The sequence below is a fragment of the Etheostoma cragini genome, chromosome 12, assembly GCF_013103735.1.
Source record: "Etheostoma cragini isolate CJK2018 chromosome 12, CSU_Ecrag_1.0, whole genome shotgun sequence".
NCBI lineage: Eukaryota > Metazoa > Chordata > Actinopteri > Perciformes > Percidae > Etheostoma > Etheostoma cragini.
This window is the reverse complement of record NC_048418.1, coordinates 21,338,105-21,351,064: the sequence shown is the minus strand read 5'-3', so window position 1 is coordinate 21,351,064 and position 12,960 is coordinate 21,338,105. Positions and strand designations below refer to the sequence as shown.

At 42.6% G+C, this 12,960-nt stretch overlaps 2 protein-coding genes across 4 annotated transcripts in view; one reads left to right on the top strand and one right to left on the bottom strand.

The window, feature by feature from the left end:
- Positions 1 to 1,417: 1,417 nt before the first annotated feature.
- Positions 1,418 to 3,738, top strand: gadd45aa (growth arrest and DNA-damage-inducible, alpha, a). Of its 2 annotated transcripts, none has more exons than XM_034887593.1 (4): positions 1,418 to 1,632; positions 2,519 to 2,620; positions 2,820 to 3,039; positions 3,309 to 3,738. In XM_034887593.1, exons 1-4 carry the CDS (start codon positions 1,583 to 1,585, stop codon positions 3,420 to 3,422), a joined length of 486 nt encoding a protein of 161 aa, XP_034743484.1. In that variant the 5' UTR covers positions 1,418 to 1,582; the 3' UTR covers positions 3,423 to 3,738. The 2 variants fall into 2 exon arrangements, with proteins under 2 accessions (XP_034743484.1, XP_034743485.1); XM_034887594.1 differs by lacking the exon at positions 1,418 to 1,632 and adding an exon at positions 2,202 to 2,223.
- Positions 3,739 to 9,269: 5,531 nt separating this feature from the next.
- The window catches only part of gng12a (guanine nucleotide binding protein (G protein), gamma 12a), a 38,725-nt gene continuing 35,034 nt past the window's right edge, over positions 9,270 to 12,960 (bottom strand). Inside the window, exons 2-4 of one of the 2 annotated variants that reach the window (XR_004658734.1) lie at positions 11,727 to 11,835; positions 9,407 to 10,869; positions 9,270 to 9,376 (exon numbers count right to left, since the gene is read on the bottom strand). Coding sequence is in view for 1 of the 2 variants with exons in the window: in XM_034887598.1 (XP_034743489.1) it covers positions 10,744 to 10,869; positions 11,727 to 11,819 (219 nt within the window). In the remaining variant the exon portion in view is untranslated. Of the gene's footprint in view, positions 10,870 to 11,726; positions 11,836 to 12,960 lie in introns of both variants that reach the window. The other variant, XM_034887598.1, reaches the window with a different exon arrangement.

Sequence of the window (12,960 nt, the reverse complement as noted above, 5' to 3'; positions counted from 1 at the left end):
AAAAACAATGTTGTCGAAATAACTTTGAAAGAACAAGTTCTGTTACATCACATTGAAAAGGATGCGCTAACTGTCTTAAGTTTTTTTTTCACCAGTTACTGTGGATAAAAAAACTATTGATGAATCTGCTATGTTGAAATTCAAAAGCACATGAAACTGATTACATTTTAATTGTGCAAGGGCTCTGTCATAAAGTGAGTGTCAGAAACTAGTGACAAATACATGTTTGATTAAAGCCTTAAAACATCTCTATCTCCCACTTTACCCTCATCCCAAATCCATTCCCTCAAGTGACATGTCTTGTTATAAAAATGTATATTGCAACCTTATTTGTGATTATGTTTTGCCTCTATTTGACTGTTTATGTATATGATATATTTAATACCATGTAAGTGTTATGCTTATAGACATGATAATGATAATGTATATTATATATGGTTGTATGAAATGCATCTATGCATCTGTTCTTTCCTTCTAATGGTGTGACATGTGTGCCTCTGTGTGGAATCTGTCATGGTCGGGGAATCTAGTTTCTGTTATTTTAGCTTGTCTCCCATTATTTGAGTCATGTTCATCATTGAGGCCAGATCATTATAGAGCAGATAAAACCCAGCAAGTGCCCCCATTCCCAAGGTGACCCCCACATCTGGACATCCTCATACCCAGAAGTGCTAACATGTGTTGTATGAACTTCACTTCTGTATTCAAATGTAGACCTGGATTAAATCAAGAAAGTAGAGGCAAGGAATTATACTGACCTAGTTTTAAACAGTGCCAGGCAGGGAGGAAGAATTCAGGTCTGGTATGTAATAACAGTTGGCTCCATGCTCTTGTCTTTCTCGCGCCAGTCCTTTGGATCTCGCGCGGGGTTTCGGTGGGTTTTCGCACGCCACACAGCGGACCAATCAGAGGGCAGTGTTTATTCAGAAGCGTCTCGTTGCCATGCAGTTGTCCTGAAACCTGTCCCAAAGATCCTTTATACTAGTTGTTCCAAACCGTCTCTGTCTGTCCCTGTCCGGCAGAGAGGGTGAGTTCCGCATCTGTGTGAACAGAACTGGATTTACTTTGAGCAAATATTTCAAATGTAGATGCCTCTTAATGTTCGGGTGGTTCTTATATAGCCATAAATCATAATTGTAGTGTCTTTGTGCAACGTTTGGGGATGTTAGATGTTCGCCAGTAAAATTAACGTTTTAGCTGTGCAAAAGTTATTATAACACAACTAGAGATTTTTTGTAGCGAGGATACTGAATGGATATTTTTTTTTTTTCGTTAGTCTTAAATGTTAAAGGACAGCACGGCTGCAGTTAACCCGGTTGGAGACAGGCACGCCTGTTGCTGTGTGTCTGTCCAATCCCACTTGAGAGCACACTCGAAGAATTAGCATACGACCAATGATCACAGCCATGCAAATATTCGCTTGACTAGCATTGTCCCGGACAGTTTTAACGTGAAGCTGCCAGATTTATCTCTCAGTTGCAGCACAGCGGACCACAGATAAAGTGTGTGTGTGTTTAGTCGAGAAGATACCAGGATAACTCGCCAGTACTACACTCTTTGCTCTAAAGTGGATTAGGATTTTATGTACAACATGACATTTGAGGAACTAAGTGGGGATTACTCTCAAGAAAGGTAAATATTTAGGTTTTTGACTAATTCTATGAAGTCGATGCATTACGTTAACGTTATCTACCGGCGTCGACTTGCTAAAGTTACGCTACATTATCTATGTACAGTTGTTTGTGTGCAGCAACATGCATTAAACAGATAAATGCACAAAAAGGCGATTTCAAAGCTGGTGTAACGTTAACGTTACTTACTCACGGCACCGTTTAGGGCTGACCACGGCTACAAAAAACACAGAAGCCTCTTTGATTCGTTAGCTTAGTGGCTCCCAAAGTGGGGTACGGGGACCCCCAGGGGCCCTTGAGGGGGTTCGACGTGGTCCAACAAAAAGGGGAATAGTTCATTTTCAGTATAGTTTCATCCATAAGTAACACAATGACAGCATGGATATCTCATCCGATGGGGTACCCTGACAAAATCTTTATGAAATGAGTCTCTGTGGTTTATTTTGTGTCTGTTTAGTGACCATGGCTTGAAGAAATGTGTGAACCACTATCTAGCTAGCTAGCTAAGTTAGGTTAACTGTTTTTCTGTTAAGACTATGTCGCGAGACAGTCTTCGATAACCAGCTAACCCAACGCTGCATACTGGTTAAAGGTGAACAAAACATATCAGGATACGTGACATGTTAAGTCTTTAATATGCCGGTTTACTTACCCACAGCTGTCAAAACGATATGAACTGTAAAATTGATAACGCTTAGCTTTTTACGTGGCGAAACTAACTTGTGCACATCTGTCAGTTGTGTTTGAGACGACGCCTGGTGGTTAGCTAGCAGTCCGGCTAACATTAGCCAGAAAAAAAGGGGAACGGTGTCAAGTTTTGTTGTTGTTGTTGTTGTGGGTACAGTTGTAAATACGTTAACGTCAAGTTATTTGTCTCCGTGATTCAGAATGGATTCGGTGGCAAAAGCTCTGGAGGAAGTCCTCACCTCTGCATTACCACAGGGCTGCATTACAGTCGGAGTCTACGAGGCTGCCAAATCACTCAATGTGTAAGTACAAGGTTATATCGGCTCACAGTAAAAAAAACTCTTAAGTACACGTTGATTGACTCATGTCTAGCAGGAAATATACTGTACTACATCTAACTTTGGCAACATTGTTATTGAAACTTCCCTGAAACAAGCCTTTTTTGATTAAAATACACAGTAAATGGACTAAGAGCATCTATTTTCTTTTCCTTCTCTTCAGGGACCCCGATAATGTGGTTTTGTGCATCCTCGCCACTGACGACGAAGATGTGAAAGATGTGGCACTGCAGATCCACTTTACCCTAATTCAGGCTTTCTGCTGTGAGAATGACATCAACATCCTGAGAGTCAACAACACCCGGCGCCTGGCAGAAATACTGGAGGGAGGAGGAAAACAGAGTGGGGGCGAACCCATGGACCTCCACTGTGTCCTGGTCACTGTGAGTATCTTTTCTCATCAATCTACATCTTGTAATGTTGTGATATTGTGTTGAACCCATGCAGAAGATGTCAGTACTTGTTCTTGTGCATTAGATAAGCATATATTTGACTCCTCCCTCACATGACTTCCTTGGAATTTCCGCAGAGGGAAATAACACTTGTATCTGCACACAAACAGGGACTATCTGTGACTTTATGTAATCTGTAGCTATATAAATGAAACTATATGCATTCAAATCATGAATTCTCTTTTCATTCATATTTTCAGAGCCCACACTCTACATCATGGAAGGACCCTGCTTTGAGCAAAGTGAACCGATTCTGCAGAGAGAGCCGCTGTATGGACCAGTGGGTACCCATCATCAACCTGCCCGAACGATGAACTTTTAGCTGCTAGAACCTGTGAAAGGACTCGTATCTGCACATTAAGAGTGGTGTGAACCCTGATGGACACATTACCACCCACAGATCAAATTCCAAAAGTACTGCTGATGGGGAAAGAACATTTTGGAGAGGAAAAAAAAACAAAAAGACCCCGCTGTCTACATGGGATGTATTTAAAAGAAGACAAAAAAAGAGCTGGGGGAAGGATTCCCACTTTGGACAGGACTGTTTGGAGTTGCGTCTGTCAGCCTTGGCAACGGAGAGATGAGATGGCGAGGCACTTGTATCGTCATGTGGTGGGAATTTAAAAAAAAGCATGTGAAGTCGGACACTATATAGAAGGATTATATCATGTGTGTTTGGTAAAGCCTCTGTGACGAGTCAGAGAAGTGGGGAGAAACCAGAAATTGGAGCTGTTGAGTGGACCAAGGTCTTCGGCCTCTCTCTGCAGAAACAAAGCACTTGTTGAAACACTGGACCTTTCGCAATGTCACTTATTTGATTCAAAATTGTTAATGTTGACGTTGCTATTGTCCTAATTTAAAAAGGGAAGGGCTACACATCCAGTGCAGACATTCTGTGTATTTAGTGTTTCCTATGCCAGCTGGTTTTCTGCCACATGTAAAATAATATTGTTACAATTTAAGTTATTTCTAATGATATTTAAGTGTATTTATGTTCCGTTTTTTTACCTTAAATATTTGCAAAAAATCTGAATACATATGTTTTGCTGTCAATAAAAAGTGTTTTTGTTGGAAGCCAAAACTGCATGCGTTCTCTTTTCTTCCATTTCTGGAAATGTTAGCAAAGCCGAGCTGAATTCTGACCTTTAGCCATTGCGGTTGTAAAGAGGAGTCACGTGCAGATCACAGGGGTCATGTTGGCCTCTGTGGCCTCAGTGCCATCTCTGAGCTGAAGAGAACAATAATCCTCAGCGCTCTCTCTGCACAGGCTTCTGCCTGGGTCAGCAGGACCCTGCTCATTCATCCACACAGGTTCCCCTTTTCACCGATTCTCAGTGATTTATTGAACAGTTTAGTTTGCATTCTCACCAGCTGACTTCCTAGAAAAGAGCATGTGACTTCTGCACACATGCTGCACAGTTAAGGGGAAGGAACATGGACACAGTACCACACTTTCATGTATTTCATTACGCTAAATATTCATAATAAAACAGTTGCATGTGTGTCAATAAGACATTAGGGTAACATCGGGTGATTTCATGCTATTTGTGTAACGGGCTGCCTCTCCCCTTGGGACCAGAACATGTGGTGTAGCTTACTGCATAGCACATGACTATTTCATAAGGGAGGCATTGGCATGCAAGCTGTTCTCAACTGCTTCACTCCCCCGCTCCTTTTGCACGCGCGCACACACACGCACTCACACAGGTGATCTCTGTAATTAAATGATGGTGATGTCACTGGGCTGATGTAAGGCAGGCAATCCCCTCTTAAAAGTGCAGAGTCATGATCACGAGAAGAAGGAATGTCAGAGGCTGTCCTTGAGTTGCACAACCCAGTTCAGCTGTCCGTGTGAGAGAGATCCTGTGACACTATTTAATATCGCTAAATGAAATGTTTTCTACGGTGCCCCGGTCTTCATTTAATATAGTTTGCTTTTGCAAACTAAATCTGACTAATCGTCTTATCTAAATCACACTAAAACCGTCTATTTTCCTCCTATAACTACTATTAAACATAACGAGCTTCACTAGGTATTCTTATAGTGTGTGTGAGGTCACAGGCCTGCATGTTGACCTCATTAAAGTCGTAAAAGACCTCAAAAAAGTACAAAACAATTGAGACACGCAAATAATGCCAACCGTACATCGTTGCAGCAATGCCATAGAGTTTTGGAATTAACATTGTTAATTGTACTATAATTTGCATGGCAAAGAATACAGGACGCACAATTGGTCAAATAAACAGTAATGCATTATAAGATGATGTAAAGATGCTCTTTAAACAGCTCTGTGGTTGCATGTTGGCACTGTGTGAATGGTTGTCAGGCATGTGTGTGACTGCAGGGTGTGTCACTGACGATGTCATGGGGCATTGTTGGGATAGAAGGGAAAAAGTTATTTAAGGAGCTGATGTAAGTGTAAACATGTCACTTCGGCCTTTGGTAAAGTCCAAAAAAGATTCCCTGGTTTGCATACTGTCATTCGTACTGGCTGTGCTGCAGTGTGGGTTAAAGTTCAGGTGCAGCACGATCTGCGTGTTTCTAAAAATAGAGCAGATATCCCCCTGACAAGTTATAGTTTACTTTGAACTGTTTTATATACAGTACAGCTTGGGGAACATGCTGTGTAACCTGAGTCAGTGTGGTGATGCATATCATTTAATAATTATTTATTCTGTTTATTGATCCCCAGTGGGGAAATTAAAATGTACACTCTGTTTTGTTAGTAATCACTACACACAGGCCTGAAATACAGACACACACATGATCAGGACCTATTCATGCACAAATGGAGAGATGTCAGAGTGTGTGGGCTGCCAGTACTGGACCAGCGCCCTCAGCAGTTTGGGGGGTACGGGGCCTCGCTCAAGATCACTTGGCAGCGGCCAGGAAGTGAAGTGGCAACTTTCCAGCTACCAATCCACACGTCGTACTTTGGTCCGTACAAAGACTTGAACTAGCGACCCTCCGGTTCCCAACTCAACTGCCTATGGACTGAGCTACTGCCACCCACATAGAATTGTGTTCTACATATTCACTAAGTGCAAGATCACCAAGACAGACCTGTGGAGACTGAGGCCCTTCCGTATTTCCCTTCTCTTGAGATTCACATACGACACCCTTCCTTCGCCATCATATCTGCACATGTGGGGCCGAGAGTGGACCATGACGGCAAGCTCTGTGGTCAAAAGGGAACACTGGCACACATACTGTCAGGGTGCAAAACAAGGCCCAAGGACAGTACAGCTGGCACCATGATAAGGTAAGGTGAGATAAGGTGTTTCTTGCTGACACACTAGAACGGTGGAGATGCAGGAAAAGGGCCGCCATTCCCTTCACCAAGGAGGGAGCTAGGCCGTTCTCAACCAAAAGACCAATCTGCTGCAAAATGCCAGGTCCTGGGTGATGAGGGCTGACCTGGGGAGGAGGCTGCAGAGGTGCTAAGTGTCATTAAGTACAAGTACCTCAAAATTGCACTCACAGTATGTACAACACTTGAGTAAAGATATTATAGCGCTTGGTGGAGAACGTAAATGCGATGAGACACTGAGAATGTATGGGAGTGCTTTTGCGGCCAAGCAAAGGCTCAGATGTCTGCTTTGTGTATTTCTACACACAGCTGAGCCTACCAGAGGATCAGAGGTGCCACTGCAGTCAGCCCACACCCTCCACCCTCACCCTCAGGTCCTCTGTCCCTCCCCTTCCTCTCCCCCTCATCAGCACATTCCAACACACTGACACTGTAACTGCCAATGCAGATTTCCACATTGAAGCACATGGTCAGTGAGCCAGCCTGCCAGCCTGCCAGCCCCCCCCCCCCGCTGGCTATGATTCTCACATTGTTGCACAATGACAAACTGGGATTACTGCAGAGGCTGTGCTCATGCTTCAGGCCTTCAGTGGCACATAAAGAGAATATCCAGGCAGTCTGTATCACGTCCGTGCATAACAGCTCTTTCTGCTTAAATAGTTAGCTTCAGAGCTTGTGATTTCTTCCACTGTGTGTGCACTATATTTGGCATTCAATGAAGGTGTTCTGCACAATGCTAATGCACCTGGCCTTTCCGGCAGTCACATGTGATCTTTCAAGGAAAAAGGCACAATCTGTGAGAAAGGGACAACAAGGAAGTGAAGTCCTTAACAATGAATAATAGGTGACAATGATATTTCATCATCGGCCAGTTTTAAGTGTGAGAGCTGTAATGTCCAATTCAGTATTCCTGCAGTTGTTACAATGGATGACAATGGGTAATATTCCTGTGTGATCTTCACATTGTGTAAAGGGAAAAATTAAACACAGTGTTCATCCACCAGCTGGCCGGAAACAAGGTCAGAGAGACCCGAGCGGCCACCAACAGAGAGCGAAAACACACTCTCAGGCTCAGCAGCCATTTCCCCAAAAATAGTTACTCTACTCTCCAAGAGCGGAAATAAGGGTTTGGTACGTTCTATATTTAGCCCTGTTCTCCTGTGCTCTCTGGTTTCTGACAGCCGTGGCGAGAGGCCCGAGGTCTCTCCCATCACCACTGAGGTATAAATAACGGCTAATGAGAGGAAATGGCCCCAGATCCACTGTGGGCAGATCGCTCTGGCTAGGCTCCATCTGAACAATAGAGGAGTTTTTTTTCCTATCACTATAAGGCTTAGGCGCAGCAGCGAAATGTAAAATCAATGTGAGCATCAAAACTAACCAAATAACGCTTCTCGGATCTGTAATCTGTAATGATTGTAGTTGGTCCATAGTGGACATCTTTAGCAAGTTTTGTCTGTAGGTTTATTTTTAACCTTTTAGACAGATATGGTCATAAAATGGCCCAACATGATGTAAAACTGTATTTCTATTTAATGAAAAATGAAACTAAAATTCTGGAATGAATCCTCCTAAACTTCCCCGTATTTCCTCCATACAAGTATTAGTAAGTCTTTAAAAAAAATCTGGAAATCTGGAAAACACTGACCCATGTCAGGTTTCTATTATAAGGAGATACTGTAAATGTGAGGATGCGTAAGAGGTATCAAGACAGCAACGGTCATCACAAGCTCAAATCTTCTGACTGTGCAGCACAACACATCTTTATTGAGATATTTGGACAGTGTTGGACCGTAGGAATGCTTCACTTTATTAATCTTAGTCAAGTCTTCATACAAAGGTTGGTATATTAATAAAGACATTTATCAAAATGAAGATTTTGACAGTTAAATTAATCTTTCAATGGAACAAGAGAGAGTTACAGAGTTGCGGGACAGAATGGAATAGACAGAAATCACAACATGGCAGTAGCAACCTTTCCTTAAGAGGCATACAGGAGGGATTTATTGCAAGTAAGAAGAAACCGACTGAAAAACAACTGGATAATAACAGCAGATTGCTGATTTGAATACCTGAAAGTATCCTTTCGAGAAGGCAACTGAAAAGCAGAGCACCAGGTAAGTGAAACACGATTTAACATGTGTTGCTTGTGACATGTAGACAGAACAGATGGCACAGTATTGTTACAAATCAATTTCATCCCACAGATTAAAAAAAAAAAAAAGCATTTGATTGAAACATCTTTTTTTTAAAGGTACTCCCAGTTAGAATATTCTTCATGATACAAGGCAAACATAAGTAAGGCTTTAGATTGTGTAAAAAAAAATTCTTCATTAATGCTATCTATTCAGTTTTTTAGTTACATTTACCGAAGCACATATGTTCCCCTAGAGAATCAAAGCATGGACATGTTAGACTGAAGACCCCCACGACACAATTGGATAGTTTATATTTAAAAGAGAGTGGTTTTATTATCAACGCACACCACTGTTTGCACCTGTACCTACAATACTTGTTTGCCAAAAACACTTTAAGACAACGATGTGCACAATTGCTTGACTAAGACACTTGTGAGGAGCAAGTAGGCGTGGCTCATCGTGTTGCGTAACACTGGCTGACGTGCTCCGTCGTCAGTGTGCTGAACGCATCGTACCACAGGACGTTTTCAGAAGCAGTGGCTATAAACCGTCTCATTCACTTTACGCTTATTTAAAACGCAGTATCATTGGTTTGGCTTAGTCCCCGAGTCTTCATTACACAGTGTTGCCCTTCACACGTCAGCTGACACTTTGGGGGGGGGGGGCAATGCGATAAAGCATTTTCATTTTCGCTCCATTCACTCGGTTTTTGACACGTTCAGCTGACAGACACATCACAGCCCCGGGGTCGTACTATCCAAATGGTTTGAAATCTGAGCATAGATGATCTTGGATTACAGATGTTTATGTGGAATTTATCTCCACATGATGGTGCATTACATCAGATACAGACAACAATGTCTCATGGTCATCATGCTGCAAATACCAGACAGGAAAAAGATGGATTTATACAGCATGAGGATTGTCCCGAAGCAGTCGGAGCTGGGTTGCAGAATACTTTGAGTATCTGAATTTCACACCTGATATAGTGACAACGCTGCCCCCCCCCCCCCCCCCCCCCCCCCCCCCCAATCGAAGATACGTCATGGTAACAATCAAGTAGAGGCTCCATGTAAACCCTGACCAATGAATTCAGCAGTGTTGTAGTCAAGATCACCTAAACCGAGACCAGAGTGTGCCGAGACCGAGTCAGACCACCCTAAATGGTGTTTTTTTTGGGTCCAACGTTGCCTTCCAGGCAGCTAACCGTAACCCTAAACGTAACCTTTGCAGCGCTGCCTGGAAGATGTTGGGGACAAAAAACACCAAACACCAGACCAGTGCCAGAATGCCAGAGCTTCTCCTGTCTCTCACATTCACTTTCTTGGGATTGCATGAAATGGGGGGAGGGTGGGGGTTAACAGTTAACAATTTTCAAATTTAAATGAGAATGTCAGGTTATTGGTTGCATCTGAAGCAGGAAGTTTTCCATCCAATCACAGTAATTATGTTAACAAAGACAATTAGGCAACTTAGTGATATCCCTGCAGTTGTGGTCCTGAAATACATTCCCAAGTCCACTTTATCTGAGTCAGAGACGTGACTCATGTATATAAGGTTGATTGCGAGACGAGACAGAGACCTTCAAAAGTGGTCTTGAGACCAGTCTTAAGACCAAGACCCATCTTGAGTACTACAACACTGGAATTCAGTGATCAAAACTGTTGGTAAGACTGAAGCCACATGATAACAGCCATTATTATCCATCTTCAAACTAATTTGCTTTTTAAGGACTGAAGGGAAACTTTGGCTGTGGGGATCCATTTAAGGCAAACCAGAGAGACAGTAACAGTCACTGCCCAATGGAGAGGAGACTGTTTTCATACAGTAAAAAGGGCCAAATCCATCACGGAGGAGTGCCAGTGCTAATATAATACTCTGCTGTTACTATTTAACTACTGTTTAAGCAACATTATGTACCTGATGCCCATTGCAACTCACGCAGCCCAAGTCTTAGAGTTAATGGTCAGAGCTCAAAGTGAACAGTGGCATTAGTGGGGCCTTCTTTCGCTCGTTACGAACTGCTGTTTTTGAGAAAATCCTGGTTGAATTGCTGACTTGTTAACAGAACCGGTGAACACATGGTAACGATACGATCACAGTCCACCGTTCGCTCCTCCCGACAAAAAGAATACAGCAACATTAATAAGCAAACAAATAAACACATAAAGGCTAAGTGGCATCCACTACAATATAGTGCAGTGCTTTTTGTCCTTGAAGGGATTTTCTGAGGCAGGGATGCCCATAAGGAGAGGGTCGTTTCTGGCGTGTTCACTGCAGTAGTTCATAAGGTCGGCGGAGGCCTTGGATACCTGCAGAAACAACGGAAGACAGACACACAGCTTTAGATATAAGGAGGTAAGAAGTGGCTTTTGAAGGGTAGCGCTCACGTGATCACATTATTAGTCCCAGAGCGTGCAACGTAGCTCTGGGGAGATTCTTCCTCTGAGTCCTTAGGCTTTCTCTCCTCGCGTATTTCCTCGGATCGTGGTTGCAGCTGCTGCCGTCGTCCTGCTAGCCGCCCTGCTACACCCTGCAGTGCTACTACTATTTTTACTAGTCATAGTTCTATTATCTTCATTCTTACTTTAAATCAACATTGTTCATCATGCCAACTGCTATAAGTACGAATTATATTTCTGTATATGTGTATCAGTGTGTCTGACAGCGTCAGATGGCCGCCCACCAACGGTCAGGTTCGGTCGGAGGATATCTTTTTTCCCGTTTAAAGAAAGTTTGTCCTCGTTGCTGTTGCACCAAACGCTTGCTCTTTTGGGGAATTATGGCAGTTGTGTCTCTGTAAATCATAGAGTGTGGTCTAGACCTAGTGGGTTACTATCTGTAAAGTGTCCTGAGATACATTATGATTTGAAATAAAATCCAAATCCAACCAGCCAATCAGATGCATAGATTTCCCTTCAGTGTATTCAGTGCCACATTGTCCATTCTTAATAATTCCTTCTATTTTTTAAAAGGTATACATGATTTTATCTCTTTAAATAAAAATTACATTTGTTTGACCAGTATTCCCAGTAGCATGTAACATGTGGAACAATTTGATATATTTATAATACATAAGTAGGGATGGAATCATATAGAAAATTGGTTAAAATAAGAAAAATATAAAAAAATAAATAAAAAGAACAGGGATGAGAGTTGTTGCCTGTACCTTTATCCTCTCAATGCTGGCCTCTATTCTCAGCTGCTGCACCGTCCGCCGAGCATGGGCGATGTTATTGGAACTGTGAGCCTTGGAAGACATCCTGGGCAATGCAGCACTTTAACGAAGGAAAACAAAGAAAAGCATGAATGACACGAAGAGCCTGAGACACTGGTGTACGAGAGGTGCTGGTCGTGTCTAAGCCAAGTTGTAACGAGCCTTAAACACAGACTACGAATGAGGCTTAACAATTCCTGCACTTTTTAATATATTTTCTGGTAGAGTTGGAAGCAGAAAATCAAAACAGTTGTAAACTTGTCAAATTGGGAATGCACTTCAGCCCTGTCTCCATAGCAGGAAAGGTCCACACCTGTTCCAGTAATAACTGGTTGCGATGACAGCTGCTGCGTGCCAAAACCATCTTCTGCATCAGATAAAATCAACAGGATAAGAAGCAGAGAATAAAGAAGCATGGGCCATTAACACAATGCTGGGTAGAGTGTTACATAAATATGTAGTCAGTACAGTATTTGACTGTATGTACTGCAGGTGAGTACATACAGATGGTTTAGTGTCTCTTCAGCTCTTCCTGTTCCCAAAAGTGACATCACAAACCTTTTTTTTTTTTTTTTTTTTTTTCAAAAAAGTACACACAAAGCTGAGGCACACCCATGCACCCATGGGCATATGCATGCTCTTTGTTTTAGGTTTCTATGCAATTCTGTTGAAAACTCCAGTGGATTTGTATTTTTTTCCGCCTTCTGTTGGGTTGAAGAGTCCCTTTTGCAAGCAGCTGCCAGACATGGCACAATAACGCCACTTTGTTTCAGTGTGTACACAGTGTGAAATATGAGCTTGGCTGATAGGTGCTAAACTCCAACAATGAACTTAAAATCTGACATTGCAGGATATCTAGATTTAAATAAAAATGTTGCAGCAGTGAAAAGATTTCCGTGTTTCAAAGAGTGTGTGACTGAGGGTCTGAGGTCTGGGAGTGGAGCGCTGGAGCGCTGCAGTGGGTCTTCTTGCTAATCATTCACAGACTGGATGAGAACAGGCCCGGACACATCCTGCAATCCATGTGGGAGCCCCGGCTCCCGAGTCTCTCCACTGCACTTTTATTGCCATTTGTTTGTGTTTCTCATAGAAACACGCACGCACACGCATATTTCCTTTAGCATTTTTGCAACACACACATGTGCCTTCTTGTGACACGCATGCTTTCCCCAAAACGAGGGTGGGG